Source organism: Portunus trituberculatus, chromosome 14 (genome assembly GCF_017591435.1).
Source record: "Portunus trituberculatus isolate SZX2019 chromosome 14, ASM1759143v1, whole genome shotgun sequence".
Taxonomy (NCBI): Eukaryota; Metazoa; Arthropoda; class Malacostraca; order Decapoda; family Portunidae; genus Portunus; species Portunus trituberculatus.
The window spans coordinates 18,674,184-18,696,683 of record NC_059268.1 but is presented as its reverse complement, the minus strand read 5'-3'; the positions used below and the strand labels follow the sequence as shown (position 1 = coordinate 18,696,683).

General features: G+C 42.6%; 1 protein-coding gene across 1 annotated transcript in view; it reads left to right on the top strand.

The window, feature by feature from the left end:
* The window catches only part of LOC123503706 (neuroligin-4, X-linked-like), a 267,077-nt gene that overhangs the window by 232,175 nt on the left and 12,402 nt on the right, over positions 1-22,500 (top strand). The window contains 4 exon segments of the mRNA XM_045253687.1: positions 7,410-7,607; positions 8,852-9,045; positions 11,100-11,196; positions 11,666-11,826. Coding sequence (XP_045109622.1) covers positions 7,410-7,607; positions 8,852-9,045; positions 11,100-11,196; positions 11,666-11,826 — 650 coding nt within the window.

The following is a 22,500-nucleotide window of genomic DNA, read 5'->3' as shown; positions in this document are numbered from 1 at the left end:
CAAAAGAAAACGTTTTGCACATCAACGTTGTTTCTTTGGAATACAATCGCTGCCTTCCATGTCCTTTTCACTATACACTCCGTCATGGACTGACATAGCTATGAATACATGTGTGTGTGTGTGTGTGTGTGTGTGTGTGTGTGTGTGTGTGTGTGTGTGTGTGTGTGTGTGTGTGTAGGTTTTCGGGGTCAGAGGTGGCAAGCCAGGTGGCTCACACACGCCTCCTATGTATATGCACTCATAACCACTCTCACGGTTTACACACTGGAATGAACTCAGTCTCATGGTGAGCAGACCACGGCATTTTCTATTCAGCTTTTTGGGGAGAGGCAAATACACTATTTTTCTTTATCTAATTTCAGTCTTCCTTTACACGTAATGAAAAATAAATGAAAACAAATATGACGTAGGAAATTGAAACATCAAATATATTCCTACACGAATTCCTTTACAAGCGTTCGTCTTTATCCACTTCAAAATGGTTCCCTGAGTCGAACGATTTTTCCTTTCACGTTTCTCTATATTTTTCTTGTTTGTGAATTGTTTTTTTTTCAACGGAATTATCTATGAATAAAGCCAGAAAGTTTAAAATTACTTCTTTATAGTTATTCTGATGGTGACAGGCTGTGTCTCATCAGCAGCACCGAACAGCGACTAACTCATGGTGTCATAGTTGCCACCATACGATTACTGGATACATATTACTTTTCTTTTTATATGAGTAACAAAATCAACAAAATCAATTATTCAAGGATTTTTCATTAATATAACACCATTTTGCACTGTGCATGTAATAATAATAATAATAATAATAATAATAATAATAATAATAATAATAATAAAATAATAAACGGGAGGTGAAAATAATCATCTCATTGTGTGTGTGTGTGTGTGTGTGTGTGTGTGTGTGTGTGTGTGTGTGTGTGTGTGTGTGTGTGTGTGTGTGTGTGTGTGTGTGTGTGATGTGTTTCCTACCTTATTCTCGAGATAGATGCACTCAAGTTATTATGTTCTTCCGGTACATGACTTTAGAACATTACTCACTCCTTCTTTCCACGTCTCGATGAATTAACTCACATATATTACTAAGAATCAAATTAGAAAAAGAACCAATGAAAGTCAGTACCTGTCATTTATCACAACGCTGCAGCAGAAAGGAAGGACCGTCCCGCTGCTAACACACTTTGTCTGCACTAGTCATTCGAGTGTAAAGTAGTAGTAGTAGTAGTAGTAGTAGTAGTAGTAGTAGTAGTAGTAGTAGTAGTAGTAGTAGTAGTAGTAGTAGTAGTAGTAGTAGTAGTAGAAGTAGAAGTAGAAGTAGAAGTAATAGAAGTAATAGAAGAAGTAGAAGTAGAAGTAGAAGTAGCAGTAGCAGTAGCAGTAGCATAGCAGTAGCAGCAGCAGTGGCAGCAGCAGTGGCAGTAGCAGTAGCAGTAGCAGTAGCAGAAGCAGGAGCAGTAGCAGTAGTATATAAACTCAACACGGTAAGACACAAAACTTTATAATGCAAGCGAAACAAACCATTACTGTACCATAATACTTTGCTGAAGCACTCACCCTGACTCTGTTGGGGAGAAGCAGATTGCATTACCCAGCAACAACTGTCCACCGGTGAGTTACTGCTGCTTCACATCTCGTCTCCCTTGGGACCGTAACACCCACCACCGCCTCAGGAAGATTCCACGTAACTCTCAGGCACCAAGTCACGCAAACTTCTACGAAACAATTTCCTCTCAGATGCCGCCACTCTGTGCATCGCCGCAACTTTGCTCAGGTGTCACACGCATACCTAAGGCATACCTGTTGCAAGAGTGTAGCGAGATAACCCTAATACTAATCCATAATCACTCCTCTCCCGCCTTACCAATTTCACTGCGATGCGATAGAATTAACCCCTTTAGTACGAGTACAACGACGCATTTCCATATTTATTCTGGTTTCTATTTGATTAGTTTATACAGCTTCAAAAACTTATGTGGGAGATTAAAATAGTGAAGACTGGCCTTTAATCTTCTGACCTCTATAGATCTTTCCTAATGTCAATAAAATGGTCTATTCGTACACAAATCTCAAGGTAAAAACGTGTCACAGTATTAAAGAGGTTAAAAGGACAAGAAGCAATGCATGAACTATCTTTAAGCATCTACAAAAAGAAAAGGATGAAATGAATAGATTTTGTAGTTACTAGCTATACTAAGAAAGCAAAGCCACGTATCCATCCTAAAAATGGGACTGTTAAAATAATCTCTCAAAAAAGCTATAGTAAAGAAACACACACACACACACACACACACACACACACACACACACACACACACACACACACACACACACACACACACACACACACGACATAAATAGAGAACGCATGCTATGAATGAAGAACAAAACACAAACCTTTTCCTCTTATACAAAAAATAGACAATATGTGCGAGTCTTTTTTTTAGCAATTTCATGGAGTCAATTATAACATCATAATCTATTCAGGCAGTGAGCGGGACTGATAAGGCACGCACGCACCCATTAAGGGAATCACCATATAATAGCGAACCATTAATGCACTGATGTTTGGTGGGCGTACCTTTGTAATTGCCTCATTATCTTTACGAGGGCAGCTTACTGACTCCCAAATGAACCTCAAAAAGTCTTATTCACCCCATTCCATTGATCAGCATGAAAGGAATCCTGGTTAATACTGTTAATGACGGATTTAGCAGAGTTTAACGTAATATTACACACTACGAAGCTCCTCCCTCATCGACTGCCACCTTTCTGAAGAGGGCCTCGGAAAGACACGGTTGATGCTGTGGTGGCTTGATTTGATAAGTTGAAGATTCTTATCACCATTGGCTCGAACCTTGTGTGTGTGTGTGTGTGTGTGTGTGTGTGTGTGTGTGTGATTATGTGACATTACTCTCGAGCTTCCTGGTCCAGTTCGTCTGACGGGAATCCACCTGCCAGAAAGACTATCTCAGGAAGTTTGCAGCGACACAGTAATGAGCGGCGCCATACAAGGGTCTCTCGCTGCTGGTCTTGCGCCATTAAAACTCGCTGCATAATGGCAGATAAGAGTTCTTCCCACTAGTTGACAACTTCTGATGTAAAGTGAGATCCTACTCGAACTCTCACACTCCGGCAAGGATGTCAAGTGGCGGAGTTTTTGAAGTGGCAAGAGTTTTGTGATACGACTTTTCCGTTCAAATTCATGTAGGTATGAAGGTGGCAGGTACGAGACATGCACTCGATACGTATACAAGTTTAACAGGCGCACAAAAGCACACGTAAAGTCAACAGATGCTTCAAATATGATTCAGTTTATCCACGCTGACATGAAGGATGTACTTAATACTTAACCATCGATGCAAAGCCGCATTACCTCAAGTTAGTGAAAAAATAGATCTACTTAAACAATGATGAAACTTGAATGAAAAATTATACCCTACTTGTGTAAAAGAAAAATATAATCGGGTTTCCTGTTTCCCCACCAGGTGAACACTGAACACCAATACAAATGGATGAACATAAAAACAAGTATTGAGATAAACATGAATATTTGTGGGTGAGCTATTCCCAAACAGGGCGTTCCAGCCCAGTCTTATTCCACTTTGCATTTCAAGCCTTCTCTTGTTTTGCTAGCGCTCATACCATCTCCGTAAAGGCGCGGGTCCCACAGCGGGGTGTTCCTTTACCACCGCGGCACGGGGAGGTGGCGGGGCAATGGAGGGAGCTGTTAACCTCACTTCCGAGTCTGCCTCCCTTTCACCAACACTTAGAAAATAAATATAAATAAAATAAATAAAAACGTAATAAAAGTAACTATTGATTTTCAGGGTTTATAAGGATGCTTGTGTGTGTGTGTGTGTGTGTGTGTGTGTGTGTGTGTGTGTGTGTGTGTGTGTGTGTGTGTGTGTGTGTGTGTGTGTGTGTGTAATTCACCTCGGTCGCCTACTGATCACCCAGCCAGTCTTCCCCATTACGGAACGAGCTCAGAGCTCATAGACCGATCTTCGGGTAGGACTGAGACCACAACACACTCCACACACCGGGAAAGTGAGGCCACAACCCCTCGAGTTACATCCCGTACCTATTTACTGCTAGGTGAACAGGGGCCACATATTAAGAGGCTTGCCCATTTGCCTCGCCCCTTATCGGGACTCGAACCCGGCCCTCTCGATTGTGAGTCGAGCGTACTAACCACTACACTACGCGGTGTGTGTGTGTGTGTGTGTGTGTGTGTGTGTGTGTGTGTGTGTGTGTGTGTGTGTGTGTGTTTACAATGATAGAGAGGTGAAAAGAGTTACATGTTTTCTTTGTTTCGTGATATAAACAAAACATTCACTGTGCTTCCCTTCCCTTCCACGTCTTTGTCCTCGCCCTGACTTTTCTTGCCTCGAAAAACACATGTAAAACAGCTCTCGTGTTACGACCCCAGTCACACCTCTTGTGTGCGACTCTGCTCGACAAAGATTACCACTGGCAAGTCTCACACCACCGAGTATCGCACCCTTCACTTCCGTTATACTTCACGATGTGTCACACGGGGATTGCCGCCCTTCACCGTGTCAAACAAGGGTGTGTATCTTGAAGTCACCGTCGTTAATATCATCATATCAGTACAAAATGTGAGCACTGATCTCTTCTCGAAAATTACGCTACATAACTGTTGAATGTTTTCTTTTGTATTTCGCCTCAAACAGCAACATCTGTCACGTCTTCACAACTTTTCCTCGAATTTCCGGGAGTCGATTTAAGGGGCTCGGCGCTTCCTCCCCCGACCCCCCAATCCTGTCTCCATCTCACCCACTCCATCACCTCCCTTGATGTTATTCTTCATAGTCGCAGCACCAGGACACATTCAGCACCACAGTTCCTCCTGCAATATTGAACGTTCAATACACGGCAGCGACACGAACTCGGAACGACTCTTCGATATATTGCAACTCGGCATGTTTACATTCGCTACCGGTTCATCTTTTTTCTTTTTTTTTCTTTTCCTCCTTTTTTTGCACTGAAAATACAAGGTACATTCAGTTCCTTGTAGTATTGGTATATACAGCGTCGTGTGTATTCTTTCCCTTCATCTCGCCTCGTTTGGATACTGTGTACTGTGTATGCAAATAACGTTATGGCTCCCTCTATTGGCTTAATTGTTTGCGGTCAGTCCATTTGCTGGTAACATTCCCTTGGTCTTGACTTCCACTTTCCCCACGGCACCACGAGACGGCCAAGTCCATAGTGTTTGCCAGGACGCAGCGGCTTCTCCCTTTTTTCCTCTTCTTGTTGTTGAGGCAATAAAAGAACTACCTGGGCGAGTCTCCAAACCTGCCGCAGTCGTAAAATTCACGGGCGGTGTAAATTGGGGAGGTAAGAGGGAGTCTGCCACGAAAATTCTGCAGAAGTCTGAAGGTTGATTTTGGCCAAGAATTTTCAAGGGTATATGGTTCCCTGATGAAATGTGTGTTCCTGAAAGTGCGATTCTGCGAGGCTGAATGTGTTGGGCTGGGCGTGGTGCGTGAGGGAAAGAGAAAACGAGTGCAGACAACTGAGGAAGGTGGTAACAACAATAACAAAAACAACAACAACATAAGTAATTGCTATTCATAATACCTGGAATCGTTTTCACCTGCATTTTCATTTATTATCATTGTTCGGTCTTAAATTGTGTTTTGCACTACCACCACCATCACCACCATCACCACTACCACCACCACGATCAATACCAGCATCACCACACTGAGATTTACCTACGAACTCCTTCAAATACGTCACAGTTTTCAGAATAGCCAAGAAAATGTTTGTTTATAGCCAGCTGGTGGCTAAAATGCATTTCTTGTAAAACTGGCTGCTTTCGAAAACTTCCTAAACTTTTCGAAGTATTTCAAATCCCAATAAGAGGAAGATAAGGACGAAATCTTGGGGAAAATCAGGTCTAAACCCCTTCAGTACCATGACGTGTTTTCATATTAATTTTGGATACTATTTGGTGATTTTATACGGCTTCAGAAACTCATGTGAGGATGAAAATAGTGAACACCCTGGACCATTAATCGTCTGACCTCCATAAACCCTTCCTAATGTAAATAAAATAGAATAATCACATCAAAAACTCAGGGTAAGAATGCGTCATAGTACTGAATGGGTTAAGACATGTTGATCCGCTGCAATTAAAAAGAGAATGTTCTTTTTTACCCATTACTCCAAGCCTTGTTACTCTTATTCAGATATAATCAAAACAACAGTAGAGTTTAGGATGCCGGAAGGCTTTTGGTGCTTGGTGAACGCGACATTACTAACACGTTCTCAGCGAGGAGGGTTACGACGAGATTTATCAAGAAAAGGGTCGTAAATGCCTTGATGAATCCGGCCCCAAGATATATTGGCCACTCGCTTCCCTCTCCTTTCCCTTGATATGTTCTCTCTAGACGTATCAATGTCCCTCGTGAAACAGATGTCACACAGGATTGGAACACAAAACTCAGCTTTTCAACAATTCGTGTCACAATCTGTCGGCGATAACTTCACTATTACTCAAGGAAAATCTGGCGATGGCTGGCAGTATCAGTAATGAAGTGAAAATGCTAGTAGAGAATAGTAGCGTTGTTAGCATGCCTTGGTCTGCCGCCGCCTGTGGGAACTCTCCCCTTGTGTTGCGCGGTGCCTGCCACACGTGCTGCACCAACCAACACAACACACCATTACACCTTTAAAGCTCTCACTAGTTCTTCACAGGGGATTTACTTAGCAGCAGGATGAAAGCTTCCGACAGGGAGGAAGGGCGGCGAGGGGAGGCTTTAAAGAGAAGAGGGTAGGGAGACAAGGGGAGGCCGTGGATGTCTAGTGTCTGTGTGATTTCAATTATTTTTTTCACACGTTTTAATGATATTATATTTAAGTCACTACCAAGCAAACCAACCCTTAGAAATCTGACAGCTTAGCGACAGAGTGTGTGTGTGTGTGTGTGTGTGTGTGTGTGTGTGTGTGTGTGTGTGTGTGTGTGTGTGTGTGTGTGTGTGTGTGTGTGTGTGTGTGTGTGTGTGTGTGTGTGTGTGTGTGTAATACAGAACATCAGTCATCACCGTAATTCTATTTTTCTTTTCTTTTATTACTTCTCGTTTTTTTCTACTTCCTATACATTCTCTCTCTCTCTCTCTCTCTCTCTCTCTCTCTCTCTCTCTCTCTCTCTCTCTCTCTCGACGTCCCCTTGTCCCTCTACCCTCTCCTCTTTGATTCCTCCCCACGCCTCCCTTCCTCCCAGCCGAAAGTTTTCATCCTGTGTAAAGAACAAGTGAGTGCTGAGTGCTGGAAGGGTATTGGGCTGCTATGAGGCCTTCACTGTGACTGTACAGCAAACACAACAACCATCACTACCACCAGCGCAACCCAAATCACCTTTCATCTTTCTTTCCCAGGATTCTTCAACCCAAACGTGGATCCTGTCGGGCGCGCCACAGTGGCCAACTACGGACTCATGGACCAGCTGGCCGCTCTTCACTGGGTCCAGGAAAACATCGTGCGGTTTGGCGGCGACCCGGGCCACGTGACGGTGATGGGGCACGGCACTGGAGCGGCGTGTCTTAACTTCCTGGTGATCTCCCCCGCCGCGGCAGGTGAGTCAGGCTTCTCCCGCACAGCCAGTGTCCCAGAGAGTCGCTACTCCCGCCGTAAACCTCCAGACTTGTGTCATTCCCGACTTTTATTTTTCTCCTCTACCTAGCGGGAGGCAGGAAGGCGGAGCGGACTGGCCGGTCTTGACTGGGAAAGGGGGGAGAAACACACAAGTGGCGGGAACACAAGGCAAAGGAAGGTATGGTGGTGGCAGGAGACGAAAGGAAAGGGTAACTAAAAGAGAAAAGAAAGCGAATAGCTGAATTTTGGCTAATTCTCTTTTAATCTTTAAGGGAACTGGCATTTCAAGTGGGCATTTTTTTTTTTTTTTTATCTTTCATTGCCCTTAGCCATTTTCTTCCTTGCATTAAAAAAAATAAGCGAGCATGAGATTATCAAATATAGAAAGAAATATGTAGAAAAAGATAACAACAATTTATGCCATGAGAGGAAACACAAGACAAAAGAATTCCACTTCACTTAAATCAAGGTTGTTTTCTTTTCAGGAAATAACAACAACAATAAAGACCATGAAAAAAAGAAATGGGTAGACCACAAATTACCATTACAAGGGAGAGAGACTGAGGCGAGGCAGGAGAAGGAAGGGAAAGGAAGGGAAAGGGAGGCAGTGGAAAAGGAAGAAACCATGGAAGTGAATCTGGAAAGGAAAATAGAAAGATGAAGCAGAGAGAGAGAGAGAGAGAGAGAGAGAGAGAGAGAGAGAGAGAGAGAGAGAGAGAGAGAGAGAGAGAGAGAGAGAGAGAGAGAGAGAGAGAGAGAGAGAGAGAGAGAGAGAGAGAGAGAGAGAGAGAGAGAGAGAGAGAGGAGGCAGGACTGTGGTACGAAAAGGAGGAAAAGAGAGAGAAGTAGATAGGAGGAGAAAGAAAACGAGGAAAACGAGATAAAGAGAGAGGAGGAGGAGGAGGAGGAGGAGGAGGAGGAGGAGGAGGAGGAGGGGTAGGGAAACGTGAGAGAAAAGAAAGGGAGAGGCTTGGGTTGGGTATGCACCGGTGGCCACTCCTGCGACATGCTCACGTCGCTAATGGTGAGGGATGAACGTGAATTTGGAACCTTATTTGCTTTTCATGTGTGTGTGTGTGTGTGTGTGTGTGTGTGTGTGTGTGTGTGTGTAGATGGCATGTACGTAGGTTGCCTCTCACTTACTCGTCTCTTGCTTTGCTTCATATGAATCACATGGGCGGATTTTAAGTTGGTCTCACTGTATTTGTGACGGGTGTGTTCGCAGGGGCGGGACTCTTCAAGCGTGCCATCCTGATGTCCGGCTCGGCCCTGAGTCCCTGGGCGTCCGTGCAGGAGCCAGTTTATTACGCCGTGCAGGCTGCCCGTCAGCTTGGGTGCAGCGTGCCCGATGACTTGTACCGTCACTACGAGGCCCTCCTCCACTGCCTCCGCGATAAGCCCTTCGAGCAGATCCTTCAGGTATGTGGCCCTTCAATGAAACACACACACACACACACACACACACACACACACACACACACACACACACACACACACACACACCTATCAATATGGGTGCTAATGACTCCAGCATATTCAGCAAGGTGTCTATAGTTAACCCTCTTATATATATATATATATATATATATATATATATATATATATATATATATATATATATATATATATATATATATATATATATATATATATATCCATATCTCTCATCAAAGAAATCCATGTAGAACAAAAGAGTGATAGGTATCATCTACATCCCACGGCAACAGTAATACTTCACCATTCCGTGTGAAGTTGCCCATGAAAACGTGACCTATCTCCATGTTTCATTCCGCTCGGTGGCCAAAATCTAGGAGTTTTCCTTTGTATGATTGCTACATACGCTTCCGAGCGAAGCAAAGGTGAATAACACTAGAGGGTTGTGCGTGGACACAGTACCTGGGCTGCTTCACCCACTTGGTGCGCGTGGTTCTGCTGACTGGTCAACAGTACGAGCTACATGCACAGCCGCACGGGCCCGGTCACTCGTGCTCTGGATGCCTCAGGCTCTGTGCAGCCACCCCTTGTATATACCAAAACAAATTTAGATACGTGACACATATGCACACTTTCAAAGGTGATCAAAGTCCATAAAGTGTATGCAGGCAAGCAATAATGGTAAAACATGAGTACCATATCTGAGGGAAAAATTTGTCGACACAAATATACATACCAGTTTCGCGGTTCATAAATTAATGTTGTCAGGCTTATTACTGCATATTAAATAATATGAATTGCATATTAAATGCATGAGTCACAATATAATGTACAATATCTTCAAAAGCTGGTGTATATATTCCAGTTACGGCCTCATACTCGGCCTCGCTCCCAACTGTCACGTTGGCATTCCCGTGTAATTTCATTGGAGTTTTGGTGGCGAGTTTGTGATTTTTTTTTTCTTCGTCCATGGTTTTCCAAACAGTAACAGAAACCAATATGGCTTGTTGTCCAATTTTTCTAGGATTTAGCTTCTTCAACGTGAATATAGAACGTTTAACTCAAACAATTACGTGTGTGTGTGTGTGTGTGTGTGTGTGTGTGTAATTCACTGTTTGATCTGCTGCAGTCTCTGACGAGACAGCCAGACGTTACCCTACGGAACGAGCTCAGAGCTCATTGTTTCCGATCTTCGGATAGGCCTGAGACCAGGCACACACCACACACCGGGACAACAAGGTCACAACTCCTCGATTTACATCCCGTACCTACTCACTGCTAGGTGAACAGGGGCTACACGTGAAAGGACCCCGGTCATCTGGCTTGTGAAGCCAGCGCTCTAACCACTGAGCTACCGGGCCGTTGTGTGTGTGTGTGTGTGTGTGTGTGTGTGTGTGTGTGTGTGTGTGTGTGTATATATATATATATATATATATATATATATATATATATATATATATATATATATATATATATATATATATATATATATATATATACAAAAAAAATGTTTCGTATTTCATCAGTGGTTAGGCAATAGTTGGATTCGCAGTCCACTTATGTGCTCAGCGATCCCCAGCTGCCCGCCCTTCGGTATTTACCTCTCCCCTTGACAACAAAAATATACACTGTGGGGGCGCACCTCCAAGTTGGATGCCTCTGTACTGAAATGCCTGCTGGTGCTGGTGGCTGTGTGTACTATGTTTGAAATTACTACTGTAATTCTAACAGATTGTGACTGAAAGCTTTTTGTTACATCTCATTTCAGTTATTTCCTTTAATATGTCGGTTACGTTAGATAATATTTATCAACAAAAATACAACATATGAAGTGTTGTTCACAATCTGATCCCATTTAATGAGCATCTGGGTTTATTCCTCAATTTTAACACGAGCAGGAGACTGATGGTGGTAGTCATGATGGTGGTAATTACAAGTCATCACCATCAACTCCACTACCATCATCACAATCTTCATTTTAAACTCATACTCTTCTAATATTTTCAATGAGTAATTGATTTGCGTGTCTTCCTTCTCAGGTGGAGCTGGAGACGCCACAGTTTCTCTCATCCATCGGGCCGAGCATCGACGGGGTGACCATCAGACACGACTGGAAACAGCAGCACGCCAAGATGGGTGAGTGAGTGCTGGGAGGCGCCGCACAACACCTCAACCACTTCCTAATAGACTCGTATTCAGAAACGCTTTGCTCTCTCAATACGACTGATTTCAAAGGCCACAGAGATGATCAAGCGGATTCTCGAGGGCGTTTCTCCATAAGAACACCCTGAGAAAAACGTGCAACTTCAACTAAAATCTTTTGAAAGTAATCATGGCGTAGAGTAGCAAATTCTCATAATACGGTCTATACTGCGTTGCTTTGAGGCTTTCCTTGCTGGTGACACCTCGGGTGTTAACACAATGTACAATGGTATCCTTTGTTATTCTTTACCTTTAATTTACTGCTGGACATATCTTACTTCATGTTATATAGCGTAGTTCCGCACAAACAGCCTCATAATGGCCAAGACTTGCTTTTGTTTGCTTTGTATTCCTTCGCATTATTACGTATTCACAGGCAGTGTATCCTGTCCTGTCTCTTCAGGCCAGGAGGGTCGCACGCCCGTGGACCTCTTGATGGGGGTGACAGCCACAGACGTGCTTGAGGTGTTCAGCGACGCGGAAATCCAGCACGGGTTTGAGGCTGACCACCGCGACCGCCTGCTGAGGACCTTCGTCACCAACAACTACAAGTACCACCTGCAGGTCAGATCTCACACTCTCCTGTCCCTTTAGTTTTTTTCTTTCCTTAACATTCAAACCACTTCAAGATAGAAGGCAGCTCGTTTGTGAATCACCTTGCAAAACAAACACAAGTAGAACAAGTAAACCAACGAGGTCATCTTATTATTTCAAACGCCCCAAACTACCTTGTCATGGAAGTATTTAAAAGAAAAGTATTTCCCATCCGTTCTTGTCGACCACGCTTTTGTCACTTCCAGCAATAGCAATGCCCAATGGAACACGTTTCTCTGGGAAAAAAAAATTCATATTTCCCTGAATTTTTTTCTATTACTTTTCGGTTAGTCAATTTCCACCTGTGTACACCGGTGAGTAACGTGTTTTAGTGGCATACCAGCGTGAACCCGCCGCTACCCACTGTGCCTCTCTTGACACAAACCCGTACAATGGAGACCACTGTTAATGGGTCACACACACATCATTTATAACCCTCCCAGCGACGTGTGACAAAGGCTACAGCTGACTGGCTACCCTGGGGATGGAGGAAGGGATGAGTGGGAGTCTCGACAACACCAACAGCTAAACAAAACATCGCCTTAATTCAAACACAATTTTATTTTCTTGTGTTGCGACCCACTTTAAACAAAAACAGAGGCGTCTCTACTCTTTTCGAAGAGAGAGAGAGAGAGAGAGAGAGAGAGAGAGAGAGAGAGAGAGAGAGAGAGAGAGAGAATATGTGGTGAATTTACATTTACGAGCAGGTGTAAACAGCCACAGGTGATCCTCCGCGGCTACACCTGTGATGAGGCAGCCACCCCACGCTGCGTACCTGCCACACAAGCCATCACCGCCTACACCGAGCGTCCATACTTCTGCCTCCGCCTCTTTCATCTTCGCCCTAACTTCATTACTGGTGCACGTATTGACGCCAATCTCCCCTCCAGACAACAAGAGGGTCACGGGTATTGTTCCATGCAGCAAGGGAAAAGTACTAATGCTGAACACTGCAGGTCAGACCGTAAGGCGTATCAACACTATATAGGGAGAAAGGGATGGAAACGCTTCTTATTCGTGTGCATTGTAGATATAGACGAGATGGTAGTGAGAATATTTAGATCCAGGGTTTTAGATGACATGAGGAAGGGACGACGTGTGTGTTGCTGAAGGTCACCTCAAGCCAAGGAGACACTTAAAACTACATCACTGAAAGCAAAATGAGAAAAAGGCAACACCTTGCATTACTGTCAACCATACAACGGAGCCTTCCCCCGAACCACCACCACCCACCACCCACTCTCTGCTCCCCGAGGCCGCGGCGGCAGTGAGCAGCCAGGCACCAAGGAGCCTCACTCCTGCTGCGTGCAGCGCGCCCGGCCCGCCAGTGTCCGGTCTGGCAAAATAAAATTAAGAAAATGACGGCGAAAGTTTCCTGTGGCTGAAGTTAATTGGGCAATCAGCCGCCCTTACCTTGACTGTTCCGTGTAGTTATGGTGAAAATGTGGCAAAGACGTGTGTCTGTGCAGGTGTATTATATTGTGCAAGTGTGTGTGTGTGTGTGTGTGTGTGTGTGTGTGTGTGTGTGTGTGTGTGTGTGTGTGTGTGTGTGTGTGTGTGTGTGTGTGTGTGTGTGTGTATATAAAAAATATATATATATATATATATATATATATATATATATATATATATATATATATATATACATATACATACACACACACACACACACACACACACACACACACACGTACATAACAAACAGTAGCAAACCATCGGATCGAGTATAAAGACAGAAGTAATGCTCGTTCTCTTGTTATGGGACTGCCACAATATGAATCAAACTATAACTGCAGCAATCACAATACCACTAATTGAAGCAAAGACTCGCCCCCCGATGATGCATACTGCAACAACTCTGAACCGGAGACAATAACAACACAACTGTTACCGAATCAAGTAAGGCATTCATGGAGCACCATAGAACCACACACACACACACACACACACACACACACACACACACACACACGTTATGCTGAGGATAATGGCGTCAGTCAGTGAGTCTCTGGGCAACGTGACAACCAAGACAAACTTATACATGAATGGCCACCACCTTCATAACACCAAACGCCACAACACATGCAACTCTGCCCTGCTAACTACTTCCTTCCACCACACAATGAGCTCTGCCAACAAACCACCTTTTTATGACCAACCTCATGGCACTCACTTCTGACGCCAGTGCAGTGAGGAAGCTGTTTTCACGCTCACGGTATAATAGGCATACTAATGAACACACACACACACACACACACACACACACACACACACACATGTACGTAGAGACAGACAGAGAGAGAGAGAGAGAGAGAGAGAGAGAGATCTGCCCCTTCATTAATTTTCTTTTTCTCTTAATGCTTATTTATTTCCCTCAACTCTCTCTCTCTCTCTCTCTCTCTCTCTCTCTCTCTCTCTCTCTCTCTCTCTCTCTCTCTCTCTCTCTCTCTATTATTCGCCTTACTTTTTCCTTTTTTTCCTTCCCTTCCAGCGCCTCTCACACCCTCCTTACCTCCTACTCACACCCTTCACTCACTCACTCGCTCCCTTCCTTCCATCCTGCTTTTACTACATTTTCTTTTACCACGTTCCCTTCTTGAGAAAAAAATAACAAACAGGAATGGAGTAAGAGCCTGGCAATTACTCCATAACAAATAGATTAATAAAAAGGAGAGGAATACGAAGGAAAAAGCGATACGGAGAGAAAAAGTAACTGTCTCATAATTGTTTCTCTCATTATCTTCACACACACACACACACACACACACACACACACACACACACACACACACACACATAAGGAACTAACAAACACAGATATACATTAAAACATAAACACACAAGGAACAAGCATAGACACACACACACACACACACACACACACACACACACACACACACACACACACACACACACACACACACACACACACACACACACAGATATCATTAGAACAGAATAAACACACAATTAACAAGCATAGAGACAAACATATGGACAGACAGAAAGACAGAGGGAGACAGACAAGCAGATAAACAGGTATAATGACAGACTAAACTAAAATACAAAGGCTAAAAGATAGATAGACAGACAGAGAGGCTGACAGACAAATAGACACAGAAGAGCGTAACCAGGAGACACAATTACCGATGTCATTAACGCATTTTATTTTTTCCTCTCTCAGTCCACATGGAAAACATAAGTCAATCAGATAGAGAGAGACGGGCTTGGCTTTCCGTTATTTTCCCTATTGTAATTACCGTTTACCTGGCGGAGAGAGAGATCAGAGGTCGTCACAGCAACAATACCTTTAAACACCGCTAATCTGTAACGTCCAACTGACGCCATAGAGAAAGGAAGGAACACAACAGCAATTATCAAACTATCCCATAAAAATATAGAGGTAAAAATAGCCTTTATTAAATTCACCTTTGAACTCAACCAGCATTAATTGAAGGGCGAAGAAAAGAATGTTTATGTTTGTATAAAAGTATGTGTGATCATTATTGTCCTACTGAAATATCGTTGTTGTTTTTATTATGATTTTTGTGTGTGTAGTAGTAGTAGTAGTAGTTGTAGTGGTAGTGGTAGTGGGAGTGGTAGTGGTAGTAGTAGTAGTAGTAGTAGTAGTAACAGTAGTGGTTGTGGTGGTAGTGGTAGTAGTAGTAGTTATAGATGTTGTTGCTGTTGTTGTTGTTGTTGTTGTTGTCGTTGGTGGTGGTGGTGGTGGTGGTGGTGGTGGTGGTGGTGGTGGTGGTAATTACTGTTGCTGTTATCATCCTTTTTTTTTTTTTCTACTTATCATGATTCCATTTCCATTTCTTTTTTTTTTTTTCGACCATCTTCAGTAGGAGGAATAGCTTGGGGGGAGGTGGGGGGGAGGGGGGAACTTTCTGTACTATTCTGTCCCTTCCATTGCAGTAATAGTTAGCGTAGCACACTTACTCAAACTGCCTTATAAAGAGAGCCAAGTCTATTTAATCTTTCCTTATATCCTTGTACAGTCTCGTTCCTTCCTCCGTCACCACCATCATCATCACCACCATAACCATCACCATTCTTTTCTAGCGTCTTTCTCTTCGTCTCCCTCATATTTCCTCGCCTCGCTGTCGTCACAAACATGTCGGGAAAAGTTCTGCCTGCTACTTCCCTCCCTCTACGCAAATGGTGTATTGTGATCAGCTGGCGAATGAATGCCGGGAAAGTTCTACGTACCAATTCCCTCCCCCTACGCAAATGCTGTATTTTGGTCAGCTGGTGAATAAGTCATAGCCAGCACCATCAAATAAACACACAAATCCGTAAGCAAAGAGCACGTGCGCCCTCCAGGAAACTTTCTTGGCGGGCCACAAGCACTTTCTGCTCATTTATTATTTTGCTTCAAAGTTGCACAGAGGAAAGTCCACGTTGCCAGGCGGTGGAGGCGGAGGCTGAGGATGGAGGGGATCGATAAAGAGGAGGAAAAGGAATACAAAGGAACACAAAAGAGGACCAAACAGCAACAGACCTTGACATCCTTTGTAGAATGTTTGGCTTACTGTTAGAGAGAGAGAGAGAGAGAGAGAGAGAGAGAGAGAGAGAGAGAGAGAGAGAGAGAGAGAGAGAGAGAGAGAGAGAGAGAGAGAGAGAGAGAGAGAGAGAGAGAGAGAGAGAGAGAGAGAGAGAGAGAGAGAGAGAGAGAGAGAGAGAGAGAGAGAGAGAGAGAGAGAGAGAGAGAGAGAGAGAGAGAGAGAGAGAGAAGAAGGAAGAAGAAGAAGAAGAAGAAGAAGAAGAAGAAGAAGAAGAAGAAGAAGAAGAAGAAGAAGAAGAAGAAGAAGAAGAAGAAGAAGAAGAAGAAGAAGAGTGGAGGAGGAGGAGAGGGAGGAGGAGGAGGAGGAGGAGGAGAGAGGAGGAGGAGGAGGAGGAGGAGGAGGAGGAGGAGGAGAGGAGCTAGAATGGTATGAAAAATGAATAAGAGAAAAGGGAAGAAGAAGAAGAAAAAAAAAAAAAAAGAACAAGAACAAGAAGAAGACAAAGAAAAAGAAAAAGAGAAAGAGGAAGAGGAAGAGGAAGAGGAGGAGGAATGTTAATATTTGGGATAGTCGTGTACCCAGCATTTTATTGGTTCGACTGCCAAGGAATGTGTGTTGTTTTTGACTCATTCATAACCTGCGTCCTTATGTTTTACTCACTGTCATATTTCAAGCTACTGTTTCTCGTATCTGCCACATTCCTACCCACGTGTATCTTTTGGCAACTTTCCCAGCAATTCCTCTCAAATATGCAGCATTTTCTTTTTCTTTACGTAGGCAGCTCGATTCCTTATTTCACGCCCAGATGATGTGTATTAAAACCTCCATGATGACTGTTGTGTGCTCTCTCTCTCTCTCTCTCTCTCTCTCTCTCTCTCTCTCTCTCTCTCTCTCTCTCTCTCTCTCTTGAACATTCTGCCCTCACACAACTCCTCCGTAACATTTCAGGGAATTTCACAAACTATTTTGGAAAACACGATTCATTTCCATCTCTCTCTCTCTCTCTCTCTCTCTCTCTCTCTCTCTCTCTCTCTCTCTCTCTCTCTCTCTCTCATACAGGTTTCTCATTCTATAATCTTCCTTTTGTATGTTTTTTTTTCCTTCCCTCTTCACAAATGCATCCTTTTCTTACGACTTACGTATTATAAACCACACTAATCTATGTCGAATCCTTTCCACTCGCTGCCCTCCCTCGCTCCACACCCAGCCAGACAGACAATAACAGCAGCTTGAGGTTACAATGTGCTTTATGTAATGGGAAATCCTTCGTAATTAATATGAATGCTTAATCAACCTGTCTTTCAACATATAATCTGAAGTTTACGAGTTATTTACGTTTTTGTTTCTATTATGTGCGTATTTTGTACATGAGAGAGAGAGAGAGAGAGAGAGAGAGAGAGAGAGAGAGAGAGAGAGAGAGAGATGGCTTCACATATTCTTTCCTTTCTTTTTAAGGTATTGCTGTAATCTCCTCCATCTTCCTCCATTCTTGTTGACATACGATTAGACTTCCATTCAGGCACGTCAATATGCACGCGCCTCTACCTGCATGCCATCAGTCAACACAGCCTCGTCACGCACCAGCATACCAACACCTTCCAATTTCCTTCGTCTAACAATAACGTGGATGTGGCTTCCTTACCCCCTTTCTATTCATTTACCTTATGAATTTATGGTACGTATTATCAAACCCTTCAGTACAATAACGCGTTTCCATATTCATTCTGGTTGCTATTTGGTGATTTTATACAGCTTCAGAAACTCATGTGAGGGATTGAAATGGTTAAAACTGTGTTCATTCATCTTCTGACCTCCATAGACCCTTCCTAATGTCAATAAAATGGTTCCAATGGTACTTGTACAAAAATGTCAAGGTAAAAATGTGTCCCACTATTGAAGAGGTTAAACACTTTGGTCATTCACGAGCAATGTTTTTCAAAGGTTACTGAGACCTTTTTTTTATGGAATAGGGGAAAATGGCCTAGCGCAACAAAAATAAAAAGAAAACTCACACTTCATTGCCAGTTCCCTAACAGATTAATAGAGTTATTTAAAAGGCAAGGACAAATGTCTTATATACAATGTCTCATATACTTAAATGATAAGTATCGTTAAGCTATCACTGGAGTCAAGAATACGCGGTTAAAAACTTCAAAATTTTCTTGAATATTAAGATGAGACGCCAAAACGTTTCAGAATATGTACAGAACACAAGACAATAAAGGAAGTTACAGTAAACCATGACCTCCACACGTGATGGTCCCTGTAAGAAACTTGCCTGGCTCTTTCGATCTGTCATCCCTACCCAGTCCAAGGCAAATCTTAAACCACATCAAATAAATAAAGAGGAACAGAATATGTGCAAAACGTAAGAAAATATGGAAAGTTACACACGTGATGGTCCTTGTGAGAAACATCCCTACCTCTTTCCACCTGCCATTTCTACCCAGTCCAAGGCAAATCTTAACCCCTTCAGTACCATGACGAGTTTTCATATTTATTCTGGTGACTATATGGCGATTTTATACACCTACAGAAACTTATGTGGGGGTTAAAATAGTGAAGACTTTGGCCATTAATCTTCTGACCTCCATATACTCTTCCTACAGTCAATAAAATCATCTAACTGTACCTAAAACTCATGGTAAAAAAGCGTCCCAGTACTCAAGGGGTTAATCCACATCAATTAATAATAAAGAGAGACTCCATTCATTTCTATCTGATTTCGGGTTCCTCCTCTTGCTTCCACCTTGAAATTAGCACTCTCGTACCCTGCCGTACACCGTGGCTCTCACACCAATGAAGAATTATTTTGCTTCATTTAATCACCCGCTCCATATATTTTCATTACCTCCCCACACCCATTAAGTTTTTCATTAACTTGATTATATGCCTCTTCCCTACCACATATATATAAAAGAATCATATAGTGTCTTTTTTCTTTGTAAGTTCTTGTAATTGTTTTCTTTTTTCTGTTTTCTCTTTCTTTACTTCCTGCAGCTGTATCTAATTCTTTTAAAGGGTTTCACAAAATAGCAAGCAAAATTCTCCTTTACATATCAATTTATAACGCTTATTACACTACTTTATACGAAAACATTGCAAATATCACCAACTGTATTCTTTCATTCTTGTAACCAACTTCATTATACGCTATACCTGGAACGTTTAAAGGCTCAACTCTGCCATCCTTCTAGTCTCACCTTTGCTTTTATATACAATGACTCCTCTTAAGTCATTTCTTGCCTTGTCTTCGCCACAAGTAGACATGTTCCCTCACTCCTAGCAAGAGCAAAGACTCTACTATATCACGCGTCCCCAGCTGCCTCCATTTTAATCCCAAAGAAGCACACGATAGATAGTGCTCTCCTCTTTAATCCCAAGTAAGCTTATAATATTTCACGTACTCCTTGCCGCTTCCCCTCTGATCCTGAGCAAGCTTATAACGCATCATTGGTTTGCTCCTGCTCCTTAACTCCTTCCTCTCTGTGTAATCCTAAATAAGCTTATGTGTTTACTTTCACCTCCTCCTCTACCGCAAAACAAGACTGGTTAGTAATATCCAGTACTCTTTCTTACGTATGCGCTTATGGCTTCATCCTCTCTTGTATAGAATTATCATGTATTTACGTTTTCCTCTTCATCGTATAGTCTGTTAGCTTATGATTCCCCTTGTAATCCCAGACAAGCTTAGAATGTGTCATGTATTCGTTTTTCCTCCTATAACACCAGGCAAGCCAATAGTAAAGAGTGAAAGATACCTTGGACAGCCTTATTAATCAGTGTTAGTGCTGAGAAAGTACAGAGCTTCAAAAAGAATAGTAGATAAATTTAGAGATAAGTGGGTCTTTTTAGTGGGCCATTTTTAGTAGTGTTTTTTTTTTCAGTGGGCTTCAAAAGATTAGTGAATAAATTTATAGATGAGAGAGCGATTTTTTTTTTTTTTTATTGGGCCTTTTTTTAGTGAGCCTTTGTTGTTGCTCTCGGACAGTCTTTCCCTCTTACATAAAAAAAATACCTTCTTCTTGTGGCCTTATATATATCTCTCCGTGTTCTCATCTCACTCACTCACTACTGTCTCTCTTCTTATCTTTAAACCAGCTTCTCTGTTCCTTCTATACCCAAACGCTTGCCAACCCTTGTCTTCTGTGTGACACCAAACAAGCTTATGATACATTCCGTGTTCACCATTGCCTCCCCTGCAACCATAAACACCTGGACTGCCATTAACACCTGCAGCAGCCTTACCTTCCTCATTTCACACTACATACCTTCCGCAGTTTCCCTTGTTCGAATGTGGCTTTTTCCCTCCTAATCTTCGTCCTCCATCTTTTTCCCCTCTTCTTATTCATGAATTTATTGCACGTCTCCCTTCACATCCCAGTAAAATACCTCCTCCGCAGTGCCGTCACTTCTTCAGCTCCAGCGACCCTACCTACTTCCACTTTTATCTGTTAATCTACCAATCCACGCCAACATTTTTTTCCACCCCTTGCTCTTTCTGCTTCCCCACAAGAGGCATTCCTGTTTTCTTTTATTAAACTGTTCACTAATCTCTCGCCCCTTATTCTACCTCCTGTTTTCTCTTTCTGGTTCCAATGTTTTTTTTTATTTCTTTTCTTTTAGCCGTTGCCTCGCCATCGTGAATGCATTTCGCTTTGATTCTTTTTCCCTTCCACTTTTCCACTTACTCGCAATAGGCATTTCTGTTTCCATTTCAAGTGCTCGCTAATCTTTCTCTGTGTTCTCTCGTTACTTTTTTTTTTCCTCTTCGTTTATCCTTTTTTTTTTTTTCAATTCACTTGCTACATAAGTTCGCAGGTCCTACTCTCTCTCTCTCTCTCTCTCTCTCTCTCTCTCTCTCTCTCTCTCTCTCTCTCTCTCTCTCTCTACATAAACTTCATCTTCATTGCTTGCATGTCTTCCTTGCTACCCGTTATACATTGCCTGACTTTCTGGTTTGCCTAGCTTTCGTTGCACACACTTTCTTTTTTAACTTGCTTTCATAGAGTGTTTCAAAAGGTGAACTCTCTCTCTCTCTCTCTCTCTCTCTCTCTCTCTCTCTCTCTCTCTCTCTCTCTCTCTCTGAAGCATATAATAATAGTGACTGATCCTCTGGCCACGCACTTTATTGCTATCCTTAGGCCTAACCCTCGCCTGGTGTTTATTATGCACTGTATGCCTCTTTTCACAACACCTCCTACGTGCTCTCTCGATATTTTTCTGTCTGCCTACCGTCCAGATGTTTGCCAATGTCCTCGCTCCATTATTCCTCTCACTAACGCCGGAATTGTTCATCTGATTCTACATATTTTGCTTCTCTCCCAATGTAAGACAAAAGGATTATGTCAAAACACTTATAAAAACTAAAATGCCCAACACGATTTCTTATTTTTTTCATTTCATCCCCATTTGGCTCTATCATTCCTTTCAATAACCCCGGAATTGTTCATCTGATTCTACATATTTTGCTTCTCTCTCAATTTTAAGACTACAGAATGATATCAAAACACTTGTAAAAACTAAAATGGTCAACACGATTTCGCCTCATTATTCCTTTCAATAACCCCGGAATTCTTCATCTGAATCTACATATTTTGCTTCTCTCCCAATGTAAGACTAAAGGATGATGTCAAAACACTTATAAAAACTAAAATGGCCAACACGATTTCTTATTTTTTCGTTTCAACTTTTATGAGAGTAGCAATTAAACATTTTTTTCTTCCTATTTTTTTTTCTCTTTCTAGCTTTTGTAGGTCTTGGCCAGCGAACTTTGCAGGTGAAAAGTCTGATAACTCTCTTAAACTTGTCACAGGAGCATACGAGTGTCAGGAAGGTAGCAGGAACCACCATTTTTTTCTTTTCTTATTCATACCATGTTTTCACGGGAATTTGTGGACTAAAGGGGATACTTTTAGGGGTACCTTCTATATGATATCCCACCCGCTAGGAAACCGTTGCCCCAAGTGAGGAAGCCCAACCTGCACTTGGACCGCGGACAGGATTCGAACCCGTGCGCTTGGAGACCCCTCGGACCCCAAAGCACGAATGGTTCCACTGTACCACTGTTATTTGCTACATCTTTCCTTAATTACTAAGACATGTTCTCTTATCCTACAGCCACCTCCAAACA